The sequence below is a fragment of the Mandrillus leucophaeus genome, unplaced genomic scaffold (genome assembly GCF_000951045.1).
Source record: "Mandrillus leucophaeus isolate KB7577 unplaced genomic scaffold, Mleu.le_1.0 Scaffold159, whole genome shotgun sequence".
NCBI classification, from domain to species: Eukaryota; Metazoa; Chordata; class Mammalia; order Primates; family Cercopithecidae; genus Mandrillus; species Mandrillus leucophaeus.
Window position 1 is genome coordinate 2,796,952 of NW_012101576.1, and position 20,910 is coordinate 2,817,861.

Consider the following 20,910-nt stretch of genomic DNA (forward strand, 5'->3'; position numbering starts at 1 on the left):
TTTCCCCTATTGGTACTATCTTAATTTGCAGTTATTGATTATGCTTCTGATTCACTTGATAAGTGAAATGAAAATGATGACGGTATCAAGCAAATCATTTAACAAACAGCCCTGGGCATCTTCACTAGGTTGGATGAAATGCCTAACCAGGCCCTACATTTAAACATGTGTATATTAATCAGGTAGTTTAGATATTTTCTCATTGGGTTTTCTTTCTTTTAATTGTTGTCCAATTTATTATTCTTGTCAGCAAATACAACATTATTGAGAATTCACTAATAAGATAATATGCAAATGGATTTCAAACAAAATGTGGATTGTTCTGAAGACACAAGAATACAGAAGAAAGCTTCTGAAAGATAAGGCAATATTATAGTAAACAAATTCTTTACTGATTTGACATACATTTTGTTTACTGGGCAGCAATAACTATCTTTTGCAGCTCATTTGGGAGACAAATAAACCCCAGAACTCCAGGTTTAGAGGCTCCCATAAATACTGGCCAATTGTCATATTTGGACTATACCATTTTATTAGAAAACTTATGAGATTTTAATAGAATATGAAAGTGGGTTGTCTTTTTCAGGTTTCTGAGCCAACACCTGCTCCCTACCAGTGGGTCCCTATTTGCTATAATTACTGAGATAGAAGATTTTGCTATTAAGCTTTCATGCAAATTTAAGCACACAAAAAAGCAGTCGTACTGTCTCGTACATTAGATTCAGTAGAGTGAAGTGGGTCCCCTGAGCCTTATTTAATCCTTTTCTAGAAGAACAGACAACTTTTTGGGAGTAATTACTATAGTTGTGTCAATCTACAGAAACAAATGTATACTTTGCTGTGTGTAAAGGAGAATAGCAGCAGAAAGCACCCAAACCAAATATAATATCTAGTAAATACACAGAGGGAGAAAAATAATCCTAAATTTATGAAATGTTCTCTATTCAGTTATCTGAAAAAGCCAGGGCACCTTTGCCTTTACAAATGAATATACATATACATATTTATGTTGTATGTGTGTAAGTGCATGTGTTTATACAGATACACACACTCATATAGATAATTTATAATCTTTGAGGACTTGGCAGCTAGGGTGGAGGTAGGGTCTTTCCAGAAATATTAAAAAACTGTTTATTAATTTTTAGGCCATGAAGGATTTGATACTTATACCAGATAAATCCCTAGGGATGTATCAAATCACACACACAATTCTGGGAATAGTCTGAAAACAGGTAGATTTAACAAATAACAATTAGTTAGGTCTTTTTCTAAGAGTGAAAGCACCAAACTGGTCTTACTAACGTGTTTCACTAAGCTCTGTTCCAGTTGCAAATAAGACTGATAACTCTTTTTATTAGGAAGATAACAGTTGTTAGCAATGCAATCAGTTGTTTCAAAGTCAGAAAAGATCACTGTTGGACAAATGCCTAAGTCCAATTTCTCAGTAAAATCTACATCCCCTCTTCAAGTCTTTTTTCATACTGTTGCTGAAAACACTTAAATGAGATATTTTGCCATTTGATTCAGGTTCTAACTCTTACTCATTTATTTAAAAAATCCTGGAAAAAGCTCATTGATATAACAATAAAAGATGGATTTTTCCCTTTAATGCAGCCCTGTAACAAACATTCTCAAACCTCATGTCATCCAATATAGCATTTGTATTTTTTCTTATAATTCATGTGCATGAATGCATAGAGCTGCCATTTTTTAAACTAAAAATTACAGAAGTTCACGGTCTTTTTGGATTTCTTTTAAGGCCTTTCAGTACAGCCAAGCTGAAGTAATATCTATGCATTGTTTTGTTATTATGGTAATAACAAGTTCTAGTTTACAATAATATATAGTACTTAGTTGGGACTAGAAGCAATGATATACTGCTTTTTAGTAACTGGTAAATAGTAGATTTTAGTCTATTTTAACTAGAAATGAAAAGGAGAAAAAAGAAACTATTTTTAATATATATAAAACATACTCCAATAAAGTATATGCATAAAATGATATATTAGGTAGGAAGTAAAATTAAAAAGAAAACAGCTTCTAATATTCCTGATTAGAGTTCCTAAATATAAAAACAAATGAAAGTGCCTTGACATTAAAACAGTTAGCACATTATACAACTTTTACATACTTCAGAGGAAATAAAGATGTTGCGACACTGTTCTGAGGAATCTTTACATTTATAAAAATTGAAGGCTTAATTTTGCAAATACAACTTTCAAGCTGTATGAGCAAATTTAACTTACATGAAAGGCACAAGATGACATCACGTTGAAGAACTTTATCTGTAAATTTCATAAAGTCTAGTCACAAGTTACTAGAAACTTCATAAGGAATCTCATAACTGTTTTTAACATGATGTTCCAATTCAAACTGAGAACTGGATAGTCTTTACATCACAAATATAAATTGAAGTAAGAGTGAAGATTTAGAGAGAGAACAGTTTCTTATTTTGGATGCTACCTGCTTTATGCAGTGTTGGTTACTAAATACTCAGAGCAGAAAATTAAAATTGAATTGTTTTCCATTTTCAACAGCTTATCTACTGTATTTTGTTTGTAAAAAATGTATTTTCACACTACTGCAATTCTGAAGAGTCAATCACTGAAAGAAATTTTAAAGTAAAGTCCTGCTCTATTAGCTTCCTACATTGGAATACAAGAATACAGGAAGTGCTTTCAACAGAAAGTTACGTAGTTCTACAGTACAACCTGTCTAGAAGACTTGCAAGGGACCAGTACAGTGACTTGGTCTCTTTGGATCAGGCAAAAGCGGAGGCAAATGAAAAATGAGCTTTTAAAAAAATAACATATTAAAAAATTCCTGTATGAAAATGAATACTTGTTTGCACTTAGATTTAGTGCTATTGAGAGGAAGTGAGGCACAATGAAACTAAGTGCACAAAGGGAACATGTCTGAAATAAAACAATTTTCAATGTGACTGAAACCCTTCACCATTAGATATGACTTATGATAGAGTTGGAGAACTACTTTTTCATATTAAAGAACATTACAAACACCAGGGACTGGCCAGTCAAACTATGTTTTATAAATAATATGTAGGGTGATATTAAAATTGCATCGCAACTAAAATTCTGGTTTTTAAAATCACTTACAATTTTGATTTTTCATAAAATGACTGGCTCTTTTGCTAAATTAAAATTAACTTCAAATAAAAAAGATCTTATTAAATTTCTGGAGGGCTGTTAGTTTAGCAATGATAATGTACATTTCTCAGTTTCCCAAACAAGCTCTACTAGATACACATATTTTCTTCATTTATGTCAGTATGAGATGTTCTTTCCATAAAACTTAAAGCATTTTGATAGAAAGTTGAATATGATTCTTCAAAGAACAGTTCTTCTAATGGTGACTTGGTAGAAACAATAATGTTGGAATTGGAAATATGCTGCCTTGGATGATAACTGTTTGCTTATTCTATTCATCATGACTCTAGCAACGCATGCCATCTACATACTTGCTGTCCTTTTGACTCTTTCATTTCAGTCCAGTGATTGAGTTCTTCTTCTCCAGAGCTGTTTAGACCTAAAGAAATCCAGCCTATCATCTCTTTTCTTTTCATGCTGCGTTTGTTATACACAGACAGTATGAGTGTCACATCAGAAAGCTGAAATAGGGCCACTTGAAAAACAAAAGTTTCCTTGTATACTGGATTTGGCTGCCCTCTGCGAATGGATGTCTTGCATTTGGACATCTCTTGACCCATAGAATTCAGCAGAGTTAACTTAACATATGTATCTAAAGAAGAAAAAAACAACATATCACAAATATCATTTGAAACAAACTCAAAACAATTTTCTTATAGGTTAAGAAAATTAAGTATTTATACTTTATAAGGATATGGTGTATACCATGTTTAATGGAAATTCAACCAATTCCATTTTGATGTAGATGCTTATAATATGTGACAAATACAGAGAATGCTAAGTAGGCCAAAGATATTTTGGGAGTAATAATATCTTCACCTTACTATTTCTATGTAATAGTTAGAATTTAAAGGTATACCTCATAATCCTTCCTCCACCCTCCCACCCCATTCTTGACCTCCCACTACCCTCCCCTGCCCATTCCCCTTCCCATTTAGCTTCACTAAGCAGGACATCATAGCATTAATAAACACTTAGCAAGCTCAATTAGCCACAACACTGTAAAGCATTCCACTGTTTTCAGAGAATAAGAATAAACAAACAAATAGAAATGAAGGCAAATGGTGAAGAGGAAAAGAAGACAAGAATGCAAAGATGACATCAAAACAGCTTAGGATGAAATGTCAAAAAAAATCTCTGCATGGATGTGGTTTTTAAATATACTTTAAAAACAATTAAGGGCAAAAATGAAGCCAAATGCATTAAGGGTTCAAAGTTTAGCAAACCAAGTAAAACTTTCGCCTGGTTGCATGCAAGAGTACATTTAATGTGCTTTCAGGATAGTTAAAATACAATAGGATTGTTTTTTGGCACAAATTTAATGTAAAATTTTAAGAATGATATCTGAACTATTTTTATGAATTACAAAAAAAATTGATGTGATGTTTAGTGTACGAAGTGAAATGTAACAGTTCATTGCCTGATTATTTGGGAGACAAATCCTCTCTTTATAAGACTGTGTTTTCAAGTTTTTTAGACTCATGCAAATGATCTTCAGCATGGTGATCCATCATGTGTACTTCATATCAAAATTTCAATTAATTTTAAAGAAAATTACAATATTTATCAGGAAATATCTATTTCTGTTGTATGAATCAAAGTACAAATGAATGAAAAAATAACAATTTTTATTTTAAAAAGTTTTGCTTATTTCATATATGCTCTGAATACCATCATCCATAATCAGAGATAAATTCTAAGTTAGTTTTATTTAAAGTACCACAGATAATAAATGTGCATTGTTTTGGAAACCAACATGGTGGACAGCTTCACTGCTGGCAAGTTTTAGGGTATTTTGGTTTTGCATGAAAAGACAACATCCAATTAGCCTCTACAGGAACTCACCTCGGATTATATAAACCTGTCCACCTATCAAGTGTTTTAGACAACAGAACAGTCCATCTGACAACAGGGGGTGGAAAGCAGTAAAAGAAATAATGACCAGATGTCAATCGTTGGGTGAAAGAGGGTCAAAGGTTAGAATTAAAGAGGAAACACTGTTCACTGGAGTGGAAGAACACAAAACTTTAGCATTTTAATTCAGATAGAGGACTGAACAAAAGGGATGTTGGGCAAATTTCATGGGATGAGAATTTTTAAGGTTATTGTGTAATCTTAAACAAAAATTACACTTTTTTAAAGGGGGACATATTTTTAATGATATCCTCTTGGTCTAAAGCACATTGAACATAGAATCATGCACATTATCAAACTATAAAAGACTGAATAAGAGTAATTATAAGGATCATCAGGATTATTATTATGCTTATTATTGCTAAATTTAAAATTTATCAATTTAATATTTCAAATACTTTTACTACTCCCAATATATATAAATTAATTATGCAAAACAAAATAGGACTATTGAAATTTTTGCTCTTGAATATTGCTCTTTCTTTGGAAAAATGGGGATTATTCAGTCTATAACATAGTTCAAAGTTTATAACCTAGGTATATATGAGGGGCTATAATCTTATATAACATATACTGTTTAGGACAAACTGATAAAACTGTTTTACCTTTTACTTTATAAATATTCCACTTTCATAAAATGGCTTTAAATTGACTTATACTTACTTTCTAGTTACCTCCCACCTAACACCATGAATTATCCTTATACTGAAGGTCTAATGGTAAAATAACGGCAATTGCTATAACCTACTCTGTAACCTGAAACATTGACTCTATGTTGCAGATGTTAATCTTTTGTCATCTGTTTATTATCCATCCCTGCACGTGGCCAGACCTCCCTTTTAGTTGTGATCCTTGTTGCTCTGTTTCTATCAGAGTGACTACAGTAAGGATAGAAAGGCAAACGTATCATTTCATTCTATTTTTTAGTATCTCCAGCTAAATATTTGTGAAAAAATGTAGTAAATTATTAGTTAAAGCACAAGTGGCAAATTGATAACTGGGGGCTCAATGTGACCCTAAACAATGCTCTATTTATCCAGTACAGTGCTAACAATCTGTGAATCTCAAAGTCTTCTGGCAGCGTGTGCACTCTCGTGTTTGTCACAGGCCTCACCATCTCCCCATCTTTCACCTATGAGTTTTACTTATTTCATTATCCCCCAGGCCTTTTGAGTTTGCATTCTAAGTGTATACTAATGAAGATGATCAAGTCACACTACCAAATCTGTTTATTCTAGAAATTGCTTCTTTTTTCCCACTCAATTTCTCCTTCTGAAATGAGAAAGGGGACAATAATAATTCCATCCTTCTTTTATACACCTTTCTCTGATTTGAGTCTCACAATTACCCTGTGAGATACATGACCTTAATTTTACCTATAAACAAACAGACTTAAGGGAGTGAGGTCAACTGTCCAAGGGTAGCAATATGAATTTAACCCTTCAGATTTTTAATTCAGGGATAGATACCTTCTATGATATATGTACAAAGCAAGGTTTCCAATATTATTTCCAAAATTGTTTTCCAGTATTATAATATATTATAATAACTTTTTACTTCCATTGAATAAATAATTTTTATGACAACTAGAAACAGTTAATTTAATTCAAGGGTAAAAAAGTTACTCCTCCTTTATTTTTAAAATTTTAATTAATTAATTAATTGATTATTATTATTTTTTTAGACGGAGTCTTGCTCTGTCACCAGACTGGAATGCAGTGGCGCGATCTCAGCTCACTGCAACCTCCACCACCTGGGTTCAAGCGATTCCCCTGCCTCAGCCTCCCAAGTAACTGGGATTACAGGCATGCGCCACCATGCCCAGCTAATTTTTTGTATTTTAGTAGAGGCGGGGTTTCACCATGTTGGCCAAGATGGTCTCGATCTCCTAATCTTGTGATCTGCCCGCCTCGGCCTCCCAAAGTGCTGAGATTACAGGCGTGAGCCACCGCACCTGGCCAATTTTTTTTGTTGTTTAAGACAGGGTCTTGCTCTGTCACCCAGGCTGGTATGCAGTGGTGCAATCTTGGCTCACTGCAGCCTTGATCTCCCAGGCTCAAGCGATCCTTCCACCTCACTGTCCTGAGTAGCTGGCACTACAGGCTCAAGCCACCACGCCTGGCTAATGTTTTAATTTTTTGTACAGTCAGGGTCTCACTTTGTTGCCCAGGCTGGTCTTGAAATCCTGGGCTCAAGTGATCCTCCCGCCTCAGACTCCTAAAGTGTTGGAATTACAGGCATGAGATACTGTTCCTGGCCCTACTCCTATACTAATTACTTGCTTCTTGGAATAAAACATGGCATTAAGTAAGTCTGTGAGAACTATTTTAAGAAAATTTAAGGTGGCATTATTATTTCAGATTTCTTTTCAAGTTTTTAGTTTACAGCATTAACAGCTTTAATTTTAGCTAAGTATAAAGAAGCTAGGCCGGGTGCAGTGGCTCACGCCTGTAATCCCAGCACTTTGGGAGGCCAAGGCAGATGGATCACCTGAGGTCAGGAGCTTGAGATCAGCTTGATCAACATGGTGAAACCCATCTCTACTAAAAATACAAAATAATAGCTGGGTGTGGTGGTGGGTGCCTGGAGTCCCAGCTACTTAGGAGGCTGAGGCAGGAGAACTGCTTGAACCTGGGAGGCGGAGGTTGCAGTGAGCCGAGATTGTGCCATCGCACTCCAGCCTGGGCGACAAGAACAGAACTCTGTCTCCCCCCCCAAAAAAAGCTGCCACTTTCCCAGTTTACCTCTTACAGGGACCAACAATTTAGAGGTATATTGGGTGACAATTTCACTATCCTCCCATCACCTACCCTGGCCCTGTTGAACTGGGAGAGAGATCTGGAGAGAGAACAGTAACAGGTATAACATGCATACAGTCAGGGCAGAGGTATGCCATCTAGCTTTTCTTTCTTAGTATCCAGGGCAAACTGCAAACTGTTCCTTATTCTGTTTGTCCTGGTAAGAGCAAAACCCATTCCATCTAAAAAAAGGCTCTACTGGCAGTACTGGGTTATAATTTTAAAGGAGAAAAAATGTGAAGTAATAGTTTCTTCTTAAATTGTTAAGGGAGAAAGAAGGAAAATATAGAAGTAAATAAAATAGTTCATAGTACTGCATGCAGATAGAAAACACATTATTCTTCAGTTAACAACAGCTATACACATTCCTGTTCATATTTGTGAACATTACTCACTTTTAAAGGCCCTGTAACCTTTTTTGGCATTAAAAGATGATAGAGATAATTTATTTTGCAGACACTATGAAAAATTAAAAGTTCTGTCACCTTACTATTAATACTTTGAATTTCAAATTTTTCTACTTCCCAAATGACTGGAAATAGAAAACATGAAACAGATTAGCTGATGATTACACCATTTCATTTTGATTGGTTAAGACTAAATGATAGGATTGAAGTCCCTAGTACTGAGAGTCCCAAAAGTAAAGAAAACATTAGAATTTAAAAAGTTATTTTTCACTCACTGGGTGGTCTATTTGCTGCCAAATTTTTGAAGTGGCTGCCTTTTATCACTTCTGCTGATAGTCTTCCAGTTGTGGCATTATAAAGCAGGCCAATAAGAATTTCTGGAACTGAGCCGTGTTCAAGAGACTGACATGAGGATGTACTTTCACTACATGACATTTCTGACATGCTCATTTGGGAGTCACAGCCCTGTAATCAATAATAAAATTTTTATAGTATTTTGCAAGAGAGATATATTGTTATGCCATGTTTATTTGGATTAGGTAAGTAAATCGCAATAAAGATGAGTTGCAAACCAAACCAAACCAAACACCAGATTAGAATTATTGTCCTTAGCATATTTTAGCCCCTGGATTTCTTTTCATTATATAAAAGCCAAACAAGTAATAGGAAATGAGAAGACTTCACAAATCCCCGCATATTTATATACAAATCAGAAAAATGTTTCTTAAACTTATAGATGTTAATAAACTGTTTTCTGAATATGAGAAATTATTGTTTAAAGACTATCAACCTTAAACGACTGACAAAGATTTAGACTCAATACATCAAATGTCCTAACTGTGCCTTTAAATAAACAAAACAGAACTACCTGCTATTTATAAGCCAACATCTAAAACACAGAGATATAGAAAAGTTGAACAATATGTGAAAAATTAATCATGTAAAAAATAATCAAACAAATTGATGTGGTTACATTAGTATCAGTCAGGGTTGGCTTTAAGGCAATAATCACCACTAGAGATGAAGAAGTATATGAAATAATGATAAAACACTGAAATTACTAAAAAGTAAAATAACCCCAAATTTGGATGCATTTAATAACATGGACTCAAAATACAGAAAGCAAAAATGGCCAGAACTAGAAAGAGAAATACAGAAATCCATAATCACTGGGGACATAAGCACACTTCCCTCAGTAACGGACCAAATGGGCGGACAAATAAGTACCATAAGGATGTAGAAGATCTGAACATCACAATAAGCAAAGTTGACCTAACAGTCACATGCAGAATATTACACCTAATAACTACAAAATATAATTTTCCCCAGTACACAGAATTTTTAAATTAAAGCAAATAATAATTTCAAATGAAAATTATTCATAATGTTTTTGACTGATTAGAAACCCAAACTCTGTTCTAGAGGAGAATAAAATATCTATATTTTTTGGAAATTAAAGGTATACTTTTAGTAACTAAATAATAGAAATAGGTGATTTGAAAGACTAATAAAATGAATAAACTTCTGGAAAGTCCAATTAAGAAAAAAAGAAGGGACAAATAACAATGATCAGGAATGAAGAAGGAGACATCACTATATATTCTACAGACCATGAAAAAAATAAGAGGATAGGATGAACAAGTTTCTTCTAGTAAATTTGAAATTTGAATGAAATATACCAGCGATCTCCAACCTTTTTGGCACCAGCGACCAGTTTCCTGGAAGACAGTTTTTCCATGGACAGGGTGTAGAGGGTAATCTAATGCTGCCACTGATCTCACAGGAGGCTGAGATCAGGCTGTAATGTTCACTAGCCCACTGCTGCTCACCTCCTGCTGTGTGGCACCCATTCCCAACAGGCCATGGACTAGTACTGGTCTGCGTCCAGGGGGTTGGAGACCTCTGAAATAGACATCTTTCTAGAAAGTTATTAACAACCAAAAGACACAGTGGAAGACTGTTCAGAAACAGTCTTACTAAAGAAATTTAATTTGTAATTAAAAGCCTTTCCAAAATACACATACAAAACAAAATAAGAAACTTTGGCCTAGATGGCTTCACTAGTGAATTCTAATTAATAATGCTAGCCTTACACAAACTCTTTCAGATAGTAGAGAAAGAGAAACCACTCCTCAACTTCCTTTAAGAATTTAGCAAAATATTAAAACCAAAATCTAATAAGGGCATTATAAAAAAGAAAAAGTTTCTCATTCATGAATCTAGATGAAAAAATCCTAAATATACTATTAGCAAACCAAATCTAGCAACATGCAACATCATATGTAATAGCAAAAAATGTTAATGTTTCCCCTTTGAAATTGCCAACTATTACTACTTTTAGTCAACACTGTAGTGGAGATACCAGCTAGTGAAGAAGACAATAAAATGAAATTAAAAGTATAATGATTTGGAAGGGGACTAGATTTTTTTAAAAAGCCCTTATGTGCAGATTACATAATTATGTACACAGGAATAAATCTACAGATGAACTGCAGTTGTATACAAAGGTAAAATGTAGAAATCCATACATTACTATATATCAGAAGCAAATAGAAAATAAAATGTATTAAAATAGCATTTATTATGGCATTTAAATATAAAATATGTAGGAATAAATGTAACAAATTATATGCAAGGCCTCGATACAGAAAACTATGAACATTACTGAGAGAAATCAAAAAGTACTATATAAACTGTTACTGTACTAGAAAGCTCAATTTTGTAACATTCTCTCCAAATTAATCAATAGATTAAATTCAATTCTAATAAAAATATCAGCAGGTTTCTTTGAATTGTTTGACTTCATCAGTAATCAGGGGAATGGAAATGAAAACTACAAGGTAACACTACACAACAAACAGATGAGCTAAAAGAATACCAAGTGTGGTGAGGACAAAGCACTGAGAACTATCATAGTTCTCTTGTAGAAATGTGAAGTGATACCAATTTTTAAAATGTTATAAATACACATACGCTATGAGCTGGCAGTTCCACTCCTACATACATACCCATCAGAAATATGTGCAATGTTTATCAAGAGACATATGAAAGAATGTTCATAGCAGCATTATTCATATTGGATCCAAGCAATAGAATGGATAAATAATTTGTACTGAGTTCATAACAGCATACTATACAGCAATGAAAACCAATTATAACTACATTTACAAATGTGATTGTAAGTAAAACATGTTGGGCCCAAAAGGATACCTAGCTGCATAATTCCATTTATGTAAAGTAACAAAAACAAACAAAAAATCAAACAACCCAAAAACCAAAACCTCAAACCAAGCAGAACTAAACCATTATGTTCCCGATGTATTAATAGGTGGTAACATTACAAAGAAAAGCAAAAAAGTAATTAACATAAAGTAAAAATTGTAGTTAACTCTGGAGGTGGGAGAGAAGAACAGTGATTGGGAAGGGCAGGATGGGAGTTTCTGGGGCTACTGAGACACTGTTTCTTTCCTCGACCTGGATGGTAATTACATGGGTTTTGCTTTGTGATAAATGGGTTGTACATTTGCATTTTTTACCCTTTTCTAATGTGTGTTGGGTTTTGCAAGAAAGATTTAAGAAAAGAATTACATGATGAAAAGACACAGTATACACAAATGAATATACAATGATAAAAATAAATATACAGAACTTTCTTTGAAGATTCCCAAAGAGATCCAGTCCATGAATTAAAAAGGAAAGAAAAAAGACACTAACACTATTCCGTATAACAATGTAGTTAAAAAAAATTTAAATGTTTTATAAGAATCTTCGAGTTTAAATCTACTACTGGCTGTAGAAGTAATGAAGGAGAATGAATACATACCTGGAGCCTGAACAAATTTGTTGGACTAATATACTAAGGCTAAAATCTCGTATTTTTAACTCTAGACTGTAGAGTGGAAGCCAAAAGGAATACACATTTTATATTCTTAAATCATGGGTACACAAAACACATAGTTTGGTATGTTTTCATGACAGTTGGAGACGAAAACAATTTTAGTAAGTTTCAATTAGGATATATCATCACTTATGAAAATAGTGTCAAAAACATGCTTGAGCACATTTGGTGCATTTGTTACATTAGGCTATTATACTAGCAGCATCTGTTAGAATATTGTTAGATACATTTTTCACAATATAGTATTTTCCACATTAACCTACTGTCAGATAAGATGTGAACCTAATAGCTGCTTATACACAGAAGTCATACTGCCACTTTTGAGAAAAAAAGCAATGCCCAAAGAAAGCGATGGAAAGTCCTTTCTCGATCCTAAGGAAAACACTCCCCACTTTACTGCTGTGAAAATCATTACCTTCAAGTCCAACCAAAAAGCAAGAGCATTAAGATCCTTGTTAATCACATTCTATTTTAGTAAGCCCTGCTGAAATATAGTGGTGTTTAAACACAAGAAACTATTACCTAGAAGAGTTCATTATGAATTTACACCCTAGAAAAAGTGCTAATCTCATGTCCCTTCCACTGACATTAGTGTAACTGCCCATTCAATATTGGTAGAGTGGTGGCACTCCAAGGAGATCACTCAGTACAAGAAAAGCAGTAAAAAATAGCTAAACAGAATCACTGTAGTAAAAAAAAAAAAAAAGGTTACGGGCATTCGCCTATAATTTCAGCTACTTGGGAGGCTGACAGAGGAGAATCACTTGACCCCAGGAGTTCTAGACCAGCCTGGGCAACATAGCAAGATCTGTCTCAAAAACAACCAACCTCAAATTAAATATCGACACTATCTGCCCAAATGGCATCTTTCCTCAGACTACTCCTCAGGGCATGCTGCTCCATTCAGTGTATATTCAGGAATCTCCATCTACTCCCTCTGCAGATCTCATCACTAATTTATAACTGGGGCTTGCCTAGGTAGCAGTAGCTGCAGGTGATTAATGCAAAGTCAAACAAATTCCAGTCATAACTAGGTCTACTTAAAGGAATAGTCCCACAGGCTCCCCAAAGTAAAACTTCTTCCCATCTTGCATAATATTTTACTTCTTTTTAATACTTCCCCTCCTTCCCCCTGAGTCTTCTGCCCTAGGGTAAAGGATTACAAGTAATTCTGTGAAAGTGAAGTATATGTAATTTTTAGAGGAATGAATATATGCTATATGTTTACCATAACCAGAATTAGTGGTTAAGGTAGCCATTACATTTCCTTAATGGTGTGAATAGGTTAAAATCAGGTGGAAGCTTGTAAATACATAGAGAAAAAACAATATGATTAAAAATACAATATAATTCCTATTAAGTAAACATACTAGGCTTTTTATTAATATTAAATTACTGCCAGCTTACTTGTAACTACTTATGCTCAATATTTTTTAAGGTGAAACCACTGAACTGTACAATGATCATTACTATAATTGAATTACCTATTGAATAGTGTCTGTGGAACTTAATTCTCACTGTGTCTGGAAGATAGCATTCAGTTTTTATTTATATGTGAAATGCTTCCATCATACTTTTCTGAAAATGGGGCGATCACAGAGGGTGCTGAAGTTAAAACAAGGGAAGTCACCTGCTGCAAAGTCAGAGCTGCCACTAATGATGAACTTCATCTCTAGCAGCAAGGATTCCTCCTCAGGGCCCTCTCCTAGCCCCAGGGAACTAGGTAAGGAGGAGATCACCAGAGGCAATTTCAGGAGAGAGGAAGAAAGAGCGTAATTGCTCCAAATCCCACCTCCTTTCCATCCTCCACACTGTTAGTCTAGCGTAAAGGAGAGCCAGGCTGGGTTTTAGTAGGGGTTGTAAAAACACCGAGTGTATCAAAAGGACAGTCTACTGGAGTGAACAGTGGCTTTGTACAGTTTGTACACAGGTAGCTTCTAGCACTCATTGATCCAAGCCTCAACCCATGTCACTAGGAACCAGTTCTTCTTTATCCATTTCTCAGGTTTGTTTCCCAAATTTGGCTTCATTCTCTGGCACACTTTTCCCTCCTAGTTGCCAGCAGCTCTGAGTGTCATGGGAAAGAGGAAGACAGCATCCTACTTGCTCAAACCCAAATCCTGGAACTTGCTGCTTAGAGCCCATGAGATTTAATTCTAGGGCTTTGGAATAAAGTCTGCTTCAGCAGAACACAGGGGCAGGTTAGTCTCCCAACCAAAATCTGGGTACGGTGTGCATAAGAAAGATATGAGTGCTAGGCAGAAAAAACAGACGTCAACTACAGAGCCCATTCAACTGAGTTGTCTGTCCCTGCTTTTTCCCCCTTGGTCTTCAGTGAGGACTGTTATCCACATTACTGGAGAGCAGGTGATGTTGTTGCTGTTGCTCCAATTGTAAGTACCCTCCACAGGCTCTTGCTGTGCAGTTATTAGCCTTGCAGGAGCCGAGGAGGATGAAAAGATGGTTCAATGAAACGGAATCATGATGCTACTACACTCATGGACCACGGCTCTGACATTCAGGTTAGGTAAGGAAGAGCCACAATAAAAGCAGAAAATGATCACTTTTTCTTTCATAAGCCCTACATATTAACACTAAAAATTAACATATCTGATAAGATTTAAGAAAAGAAAAATGAATCATAGAACATTCACATAAATAACCATAATAACAGAATACTTTATCAGCGTTTGACCATAGCATCATGTGGAAATGGTCATAAAAATCCCTGCTATGATCTGCTGTGTGCAGTGGCTCACACCTGTAATCCCAGCACTTTGGGAGGCTGAGGCAGACAGATCACTTGAGGTCACGAGATTGAGACCAGCCTGGCCAATATGGTGAAACATTGTCACTACTAAAAATACAAAAATTAGTCAGGTGTGGTGGCAGGCGCCTGTAATCCCAGCTACTCGGGAGGTTGAGGCACGAGAATTGCTTGAACCTGCGAGGTGGATGTTGCAGTGAGCCGAGATCATGCCATTGTACTCCAGCCTGGTCGACAGAGTGAGACTCCATCTCAAAAAAAAAAAATTCCTGCTATAATCAAAATTTATGTATATATATGTATATATACATATGCACTTTTTTGCTCTATTCAATATGAACATATTTAATTAACATTTCTGCTTATGAGATTGGTTTATAAAGTTTGTAAGTTTCTTTTCTCACGGTCTCCTGAAACAATACCTATTTGAAGAATATATATGTATAAATATAGGCATATGTGTATATTTTTTGCTGAATTATTTTAAAATGCTTAATTTAGGGTTTCTGCATATATGTTTATAAATGAGATTGGTTTATAATTTTCTCATGTTATTCTTGTCTAGTTGGTGTCAAAATTATACAAGCCTCGAAAGAGAAGTTAGATACCTTTCCTTTTCATTCTCTGAAATAGCTTATATAACAGAAGTTATTTGTTCACTGAAGTTGGGTAAAACTTGCTTCTGAAACTCGACCATCTTTTTTTCCTCTTTCTTTTAAGAGGACTCTGGCTACTGGCTGAATTTCTTTAATGATAATCAGTCTTTTCATGTTTTCTATTACTCTTAAATCACTTTTTAGACATTTGTATGTTTCAAGAAAAGTGCACATTTTATTTGTTTTCAAATTTATTTTCCTAGAGTCATTCTCTTAAAATTCTGAGATCTCCACTGAATTGGTGGTTATGTCCTCCTTTTAATTTGACATATTTTTCTTTCTTTCTTGTTCAACATCTCCAGGGGTGTTATCAATTTTTATTAGTAATTTCAAAGAACCAGATTTTGTTTATGTTAAACTTCTTTACAATTTTTCTTTAATTTCTACTCTGTTTCCCCTTTCTAACTTCTTGAGTTGAAGAATGCTTATAGCCGATCAATTTGCCTCATTCTTATGTTCTTAGAAATAAATTTAAGGCTAGACATTTCCTTATAATACTGATAGGGGCTGAAATCCACAAATTTAGGTATTTTCATTTGTGTTTGTGCCTAAATATTTCCAATTTTCGTTATGCTTTAGTCTCTGACGCTGAGTTGACTTAGAAAGTTTTTTTTTGGTTTGAGTATTGAAAAATATAGATTTTGGGGGGTTGGAGTGAGAGGGTTGCCTCTTTTACTCTCTTACCTCCTATTACTTTACTCCTCAGTCATAGAGTTCTAGCTAAATGCACTTCTTGCTATTCCTTAAACACAACACACGCACTCTGGGCTCAGGATAGGCTGTTCCATCCGCTCGCGGTGTTCTTTCCTCAGATTTGTACATGGTTAACTCCCTCACCTCTTTCAAGTCTTTGCTCATCACATTCCCAATGAGCCTTATACCTTGACCCTTATTTAATATTACACCTCCTTTCTCACTAGCACTCTAATTCTGCTCACCCTGTTTCTCCCTCCACCCCCTAGTACTTACCTCTTTCTCACATACCCTATACTTATTGTATGTATTACGTTTATCTCTCTTCTCTACCTAGAATTAAGTTTCATGCAAGCCAAAATTTATATCTGTTTTTCATTAATGTATACTGAATACCTAGAACAACACCTAGCATGTAGTATATTATACTACTGCACTGCCTTCTGGCCTTTGTTGTAGCTGTTGAGAAGTCTGCTGTTGGTCACACTGTTGTTCCCTTGTATCTTATCTGGTTGCTTTTATCATTTTGTCTGGTATTTTATCCTTTCACTGTAAGTTTTATGGGTGTGGACTCAGTTTTAATAATCCTGTGTAAAACTTCTAATTTCTCAATCTGATGATCTATGTATTTTAAATATTATCTTTCATTTTTTCTAGTCTCACATTCTGGAGTCCTTATTAGAAAATATGCTTAACATTCCTATTCCACTCTCCAAAACTTTTTCATATTTTTCATTGAGTCTATTTTTAACGACTTTTTTCATTCTAGAAGTTCAATATGGCCCTTATTTAAATTAACCTCTTTTCCCACATTGTCTTATTCTTTTTTTGTAGTTTCTATTACTTCTTTTATTTCTTTATTCTATTAAAGCATATTTATTTTATAACCTCTTTCACAGAGCCCTATTAGTTCTAGAGCTGCCAACACATCTTTCTCTTGCGTCTACTGTCATTCATGGTGGACCAATTCTTCCTGCTCATACTTTTTAAAATGTGAGTTCATCTTCATTGGAAATTATTTTTTTCTGTGGGAATTGTATGTGGGAAATGTATATGTATACATACATATAGTATGTATGTAGTATATATACTACATATGTATGTCATACATACATATATAGGCCATGCATACTACATATAGTATATATGTAGTATATACATACTTCCTTGATTTCTTACCAGTCTATCACATTTCTGAAAATTTCAAAAACCTTCTTTCTCTGAGATAATCTGAGTCACTGCTCACACATATTGGGTTGCTAAATAGTAAAGCCTGTATCCCAGGAATGCTCTCACATTTACACCTGGGGCAGAAAACCAACAGTATCCATTATACTCTAGTACCTAATATACTGTTTACATTGTGTTTAATAGTTTTTAGAAACACTCATATTCATCTTATAATCGTAATTCATTTTATTTGTGACCAGACTTCAGGCCAGTTGCAAAAAGTAATAAATAGGCCATATACTGTTTTTTCTTTTTTTTTGAGACCAAGTCTCACTCTGTTGCCCAGGCTGGAGTGCAGTGGCGTGATCTCACTGCAACCTCTGCCTCCTGCGTTCAGGTGATTCTCCTGCCTCAGCCTCCTGAGTGGCTGGGACTACAGGCATGAGCCAACATGCCTGGTTAATTTTTGTATTTTTAGTAGAGATGGGGTTTCATCGCGTTGGCCAGGCTGGTCTTGAACTCCCGACCTCAGGTGATCTACCCACCTCAGCCTCCCAAAGTGCTGGGATTACAGATGTGAGCCACCATGCCCGGCCATACTGTTTTTTATTTTACTGAAGGAAACAGAATAGACTAGAAATAAAGTTGTTATTTGGAGACTCAGCAGTAGAAAAGTATATTCAATGTCTGTTCAGCACAAGCACTGTACTAGGGAATAGATGAACTGATTTCAAGGCAGACTATGAAAAACTGCCTTTAGAGATTTTATGGGAGAAAATATGTGGATGTGATCAACTCTGGATAACAGAAACAATGTTCCAGAGTTACCTGAAGTTGGTCCTAATAGGATTTCAGCAGGCATAGGGAAGGGCATTTCACACAAAGAACGTATGAGCTAAGCCCCAAAAGTGGGTATCACATTTGCTAAATGTAAATGGATCTGGAGTGGCATGTGTTTATGGGGAGGGAGTGGAAAATGTAGATGGAAAGGAAAGATGAAGCCAAATTTTATTCACCCAGCACTGTATGAATATTTCTATTAGAGACTTTCTGTCCTGTAACTGTTGCTTTGTCTGTCTTTTCCACTAGACTGTGAGTCCCTTGAGGGCAGAACTTTTGTTTTATTCATCTTTGTATGTCCTCAAATTAGTACAGTGCCTATCATTCAGCAGGCACTTAATAAATATTGCTGAATGAAAATAATGAATCATGAAAGACATGAAATGCGGTGGTAAGAAAAGTTGGACCTACTCTACAAGTAGTGGAAGCAAGAGAGGCATTTTGAACTGGGGAGTAACATGCTCAGATAGACCTCTTCAAAAAATAAGGCCAAATATGCTGCATGACTGAATGCTTGAGCAGGGATCACAACTTACTTAGCTGTGCTAGTGACAGATAAGTCTTTACTTGAGATAACACTTGCTTTGTGCACATTTTATATCCCGAGCAAAAAATTGCAATTTTTTACCCTGTAGCAAAACATAGACTTAAAAATATCTGTTTTATTATAATCAATCTTAGTGATCTAGACACGTTATAGTTGGAGTAATCATGTAAGATTTTTCTAACCTAACAGCTTTAGCACATACTAAGAACTATAAATTTTGCTTCAAAATTAATGTAGCTGACTTCCTTGATTTCTTCCTAGTCTATCACATTTCTGAAAATTTCAAAAATCTCTTTCTCTGAGATATCTGAATCACTGCTGACACATATTGGGTTGCTAAATAGTAAAGACTCTATATCCCAGAAATGCTCTCACATTTACACCTGGGGGAAGTGTGAGCTTTTTAAATTGGTCACTCAGCATATAGAGTGTTAGAATCAGTTATTCCTATGCAAGTTGATATATCCAATTATATGTTCCCTTTAATTAATTTATTTTAAATGAGATGATTTGAATCTGTTTTTAATATAAATATGTTTTTATTATTGGAAAACTAAATAGAAATAAATTAAATTATTAATATAACAGCCCCAAATAATTTCTAAATGTCTTCTATATTTTGGATTATAATTATCCATAGACTACTGGTTTTCCAACAGTGGTTAGTGAAATCTATTGAATTTCATTTTTAAAATACAATTTTAACTATTTAAAAATTAAAATAAAAACAATACAAGTACATAAATGAGTAATAAAATAGAGGCAATACAGTGTACTCAGAAGGAAAGGAAACTTTGCAGCCAGATTTACTGGGGTCTGTTACAGGACTGTGACTTTAGTAAGGTATTTAGCATCTCCATACTTCAGTTATCTAAAAAATGTGAAATAACTATCTACTACCTTAATAGTTACACCACTTGTTAACATATTAGGGAACACATTGTACTGCAAATAAATTTAATGTATTATTTTTTGTATCTTGGACTAAAGATTTACCTGTCATTTCTGTTTAATTGAGAATATTTGAAGTTTAAAGAGCAAGCTGTCAAAAAAAGTTATCATTTGTAACTCCTTATCTATACGAATCAGAATTTTCTCTAAAATGCATAATTAAAATAAAAGAAATATGTTGCACTGGATTTCAGAGCTGCAGCAAGATGAAAATGTATTAGCAGCAATTGCATAATTGTAGGTGCCTGTGCTTTGGACAGAGTAAGACAGTTGAATTTATGAATAAGCTCTAACTTTTTGCCATCTGTGTGACATTGGACATGTTTTAAAAGTTCCTTGAGACTCGATTTCCTCATCTATAAAAATAATATAGTAATAGTACTTTCTAGAAAATTTCATTCTCAATATTTTGTTCATCAAAACCACCCTATCATTTTCAGCATCAGATATTACAAGTAAATATTATAAAATAAGATTTCTGTTAGTAAAATACCACTTTTCTCTGCCTTACACGTTTGAGTTATAAATAATATTTCATTTGAAATAAAGGGTTTGAATGCCTGAAAAGCCATGAACTATACTACCTTTATATCCTATTTCTGAACGGTCATTCAAATGACCACATTTTACACATTGTAAGATTGTGCTGCCCCCTGCTGACCCAGTTTCTCCAAAATATTTTGAGTCTTCAGTTAAGTCAAAACTTACAGGATTACAGTTAAGTAACTCTCTAGCAGGCTGAGGACGTAATAATATAGATGGTAAAATACTGAATATAGCACTAAATAATATATGACATTTTTCAAGATATTAAAGTATAAACTATTGATGGTGGGAGCAAATGAATATAATATACTCCCAAATGTGTAATATTTAACAAATGTAGATACCCAAGTAACTATTATAATTGCCATTGTTTACAGTGCTGCTGACACCTGGAGAAAAATTAGCAAAATATACACATTTGTGGCTAAAATTAAGTATTCAGTAATTATTTCCCTGTTTCTTCCACTGAATTAATAGCAACTTGATCTTCATTTCCCTACATTAGAATGGCATTTGTTTTTGGCTAGCTGCAATGTTTTAAAATTACACTTTTCAT

The 20,910-nt window shown here is 34.5% G+C and overlaps 1 protein-coding gene across 5 annotated transcripts in view; it reads right to left on the reverse strand.

The window, feature by feature from the left end:
* Positions 1–1,936: 1,936 nt before the first annotated feature.
* The window catches only part of SYT14 (synaptotagmin XIV), a 202,655-nt gene continuing 183,681 nt past the window's right edge, over positions 1,937–20,910 (reverse strand). For 3 of the 5 annotated variants that reach the window (XM_011975817.1, XM_011975816.1, XM_011975814.1), the window contains 2 exons: positions 8,562–8,751; positions 1,937–3,759 (listed from right to left, as the gene is read on the reverse strand). In XM_011975817.1, the coding sequence (XP_011831207.1) occupies positions 3,446–3,759; positions 8,562–8,751 (504 nt within the window). In that variant the 3' untranslated portion in view covers positions 1,937–3,445. Of the gene's footprint in view, positions 3,760–5,012; positions 5,070–8,561; positions 8,752–20,910 lie in introns of all 5 variants that reach the window. The other 2 variants (XM_011975815.1, XM_011975813.1) reach the window with 1 other exon arrangement.